The 2,686-nt window shown below is 41.4% G+C and overlaps 1 protein-coding gene across 2 annotated transcripts; it reads left to right on the top strand.

Moving 5' to 3' along the window:
- The first annotated feature begins 436 nt into the window (after window positions 1-436).
- LOC113107316 (zinc finger BED domain-containing protein 1-like) lies at window positions 437-2,446 on the top strand. Of its 2 annotated transcripts, XM_026269738.1 has the most exons (3): window positions 437-567; window positions 1,056-1,684; window positions 1,772-2,446. In XM_026269738.1, the coding sequence occupies exons 2-3, from the start codon at window positions 1,232-1,234 to the stop codon at window positions 2,252-2,254; spliced, it is 936 nt and encodes a 311-aa protein (XP_026125523.1). In that variant the 5' UTR covers window positions 437-567; window positions 1,056-1,231; the 3' UTR covers window positions 2,255-2,446. The 2 variants fall into 2 exon arrangements, with proteins under 2 accessions (XP_026125523.1, XP_026125524.1); XM_026269739.1 differs by lacking the exon at window positions 437-567 and having other exon boundaries at window positions 586-1,684.
- Window positions 2,447-2,686: the final 240 nt, after the last annotated feature.

Genomic DNA, 2,686 nt, shown 5'->3' with positions numbered 1-2,686 from the left:
TGACCGAAATGTTCGAAAGTGTCACTCCGTATGAACGTAATTCAAAACGGCACGGGGAAATCACTCGGGCAATAACCGAGTTCATAGCCAAAGATATGATGCCTCTCAGCACGGTGACCAAGCCTGGATTCGTGGCATTGACACATACGCTTGATAAACGGTACAATATACCCTCCCGTACATACTTCAGTCAGACTGCCATACCGGAGCTGTACAAAAAGTGTAAAGAGAAAGTCGCCGCGGAGGTTAAAACGGTGGAGTTTTTTGCTAGCACTACAGATATGTGGTCAAGCCGCACAGCTGAGCTTTACCAGAGTCTTACCGTCCATTTTATTGATGAAGATTTCAACCTCAGAGCTCGCTGCCTACAAACTACCTACTTCCCAGACGACCACACAGGGGAAAATATTGCAGCCGGCCTGAGAGAAGGGCTTGTCAGCTGGGATCTCCACGAGGAGAATCACGTCTGCATCACGACGGACAACGCGTCAAATATGGTTCTGGCTGCGCGGCTTAATGAATGGACGAGGCTCCAGTGTTTTGGGCACAGATTACATCTTGCCATTGGTAAGTTATGTCGCGTGTGTGTGTGTGTGAGTGTGTGTGTGTGTGTGTGTGTGTGTGTGTGTGTGTGCGTGCGCGCAAAAGAGAGAGATGCGTCGATTAGTAATAAGCTGGATACAAATATATAAATTATGTGTAGTTGGGGATTCATTAAATTAATATTTCCTCCCACTCCTTTTCTAATATGTAAATTGAAATATTATGTTTTGATTTTATGTCTGTTGTGGAATGGCCACCTGCATTTTTGTTTTTTTGTTTGTTTTTGTTTTTTTACATGTTCTAAATAAACACAAAAAGTGTGTGTGTGTGTGTGTGTGTGTGTGCGTGTGTGTGTGTGTGTGTGTGAGAGAGAGAGAGAGAGAGAGAGAGGACAGGGGTGTGGATGTGTGCATTTTAGAATGACAGAGAATGTGAGTGTGTAATAGTGATAGCCTTGAATCACAAAACTCAAATTTAATTGTGTGTAATACACTACTTTCTATTTCTTTCAGAAAATGCACTCAAAGATGACAGAGTGTCAAGGGCAACAGCACTGTGCAGGAAGCTGGTGGGACACTTTTCCCACAGTTGGAAGAAGAAGGCAGCACTGATGGAGGCACAGAGGGAGCTCAAACTCCCTGAGCACAACCTCATAACGGAGTGCCCAACAAGATGAGGATCTAAAGAAATGATGATTGCTAGAGTGCTTGAACAGGCCAAAGCCATTTCTCAGGTATTGTCTGGAGATCGATATGCACGCTCCCTCATCCCAACCTGGCAAGATATTGATGTGTTGGAGTCGATTCACAAGGCACTGCATCCTCTACTGGAACTTACTGATGCTCTTTCTGGAGAGGAGTATGTGAGCATCTCCTACCTCAAGCCAGTTCTTCACCTTTTTGCCACATCAGTCCTGGCTGAAGATGCTGAGGACACTGACCTGACTAAATCAATAAAAACCCAAGTCCTAGCATACCTCAATAATAAATATGGAGACCCAAACATCCAGGAGCTTTTGGATGTTGCCTGTTTCCTGGACCCTAGGTTCAAAATACAGTACATCAGTACTGACAACATCCCTGCTATCAAGACCCGACTGAAGACAGAGATGGTAGACTTAGCACAGCGTACATATCATCGGGTAAATGATAATTATGTATTTCACAAAAACAAAATTTTTCTGTAAAATCTAACTGGAAAACTAATGGCTGTTGTTTTTATCTAATAGGAGAAGAGGTCTCGTACTGAAACTGTTCAGATGCCTCAAAGTGCACAGCCCTTGGGGGAAAAGGCGAAGAGGTCTCTTGGCAGTTTTTTCAAGACCAGTGCAGCCTCTCCTTCTTTGCCTGTTGAAGATGTCACAGAGGCAGAGTTAAACAATTACCTGATGACTCCTACCATTGATGGAGAAGATGATACCTTGGCTTGGTGGAGGGTGCACAAGATCAGCTACCCACAGTTGTGCATCATGGCCCGCAAGTATCTTTGTGTACCTGCCACAAGCGCTCCCTCAGAGCGTCTTTTTAGCACAGGAGGGAATATTGTGACTTGCACTCGCTCATCCTTGAAGCCAGCAAAAGTCAATATTCTGGTTTTCTTAGCAAAAAAACCTGTGAGCCACTTAGAACAAAACTGTTGGATCATTATAGCTGGCAGTGCCATACTCGTAGTGAACTTTAGTCTGTGTGGTGTGTTATTGTTGTGTACTTGATAAGTGAGGTTGATCTATTCCAAATTATAATATTCAAATAGTTTTTGTCTAATTTAAAAGTGCATTTCTCCATTTTTTTATTTATAACTTTATTTATTTTGATTTTACTAAATATTTTCAAAGCAAATGCTGTTGCAGTTGTGTGAAATGTTACTGACTTTGGAGCAGTAAGATAATTATTATTTTTAATTATTTTTTCTTCAGACTGTAAATTTTGCACACAGTGTTTACAAAGTGCGCATACCTTTGTTTAAATTATTGAAATGCACAGTGGCAAAGCCATAGATGTTTCTGTAACGAGCAGTTCAATAAAAATGTCATTTATTTCAAGTCATACATGTTTTAATTTAATTATAACAAATAGGCCCAGCCTATGGGAAAGAACATTTCACACTAAATGCATCTAATATTGTGTTGGTCATATTTAAATAA

This window comes from Carassius auratus, chromosome 8 (genome assembly GCF_003368295.1).
Source record: "Carassius auratus strain Wakin chromosome 8, ASM336829v1, whole genome shotgun sequence".
Lineage (NCBI taxonomy): Eukaryota > Metazoa > Chordata > Actinopteri > Cypriniformes > Cyprinidae > Carassius > Carassius auratus.
Note: the sequence above shows the minus strand (reverse complement) of the source record. Positions and strands in the feature narration are given on the sequence as shown.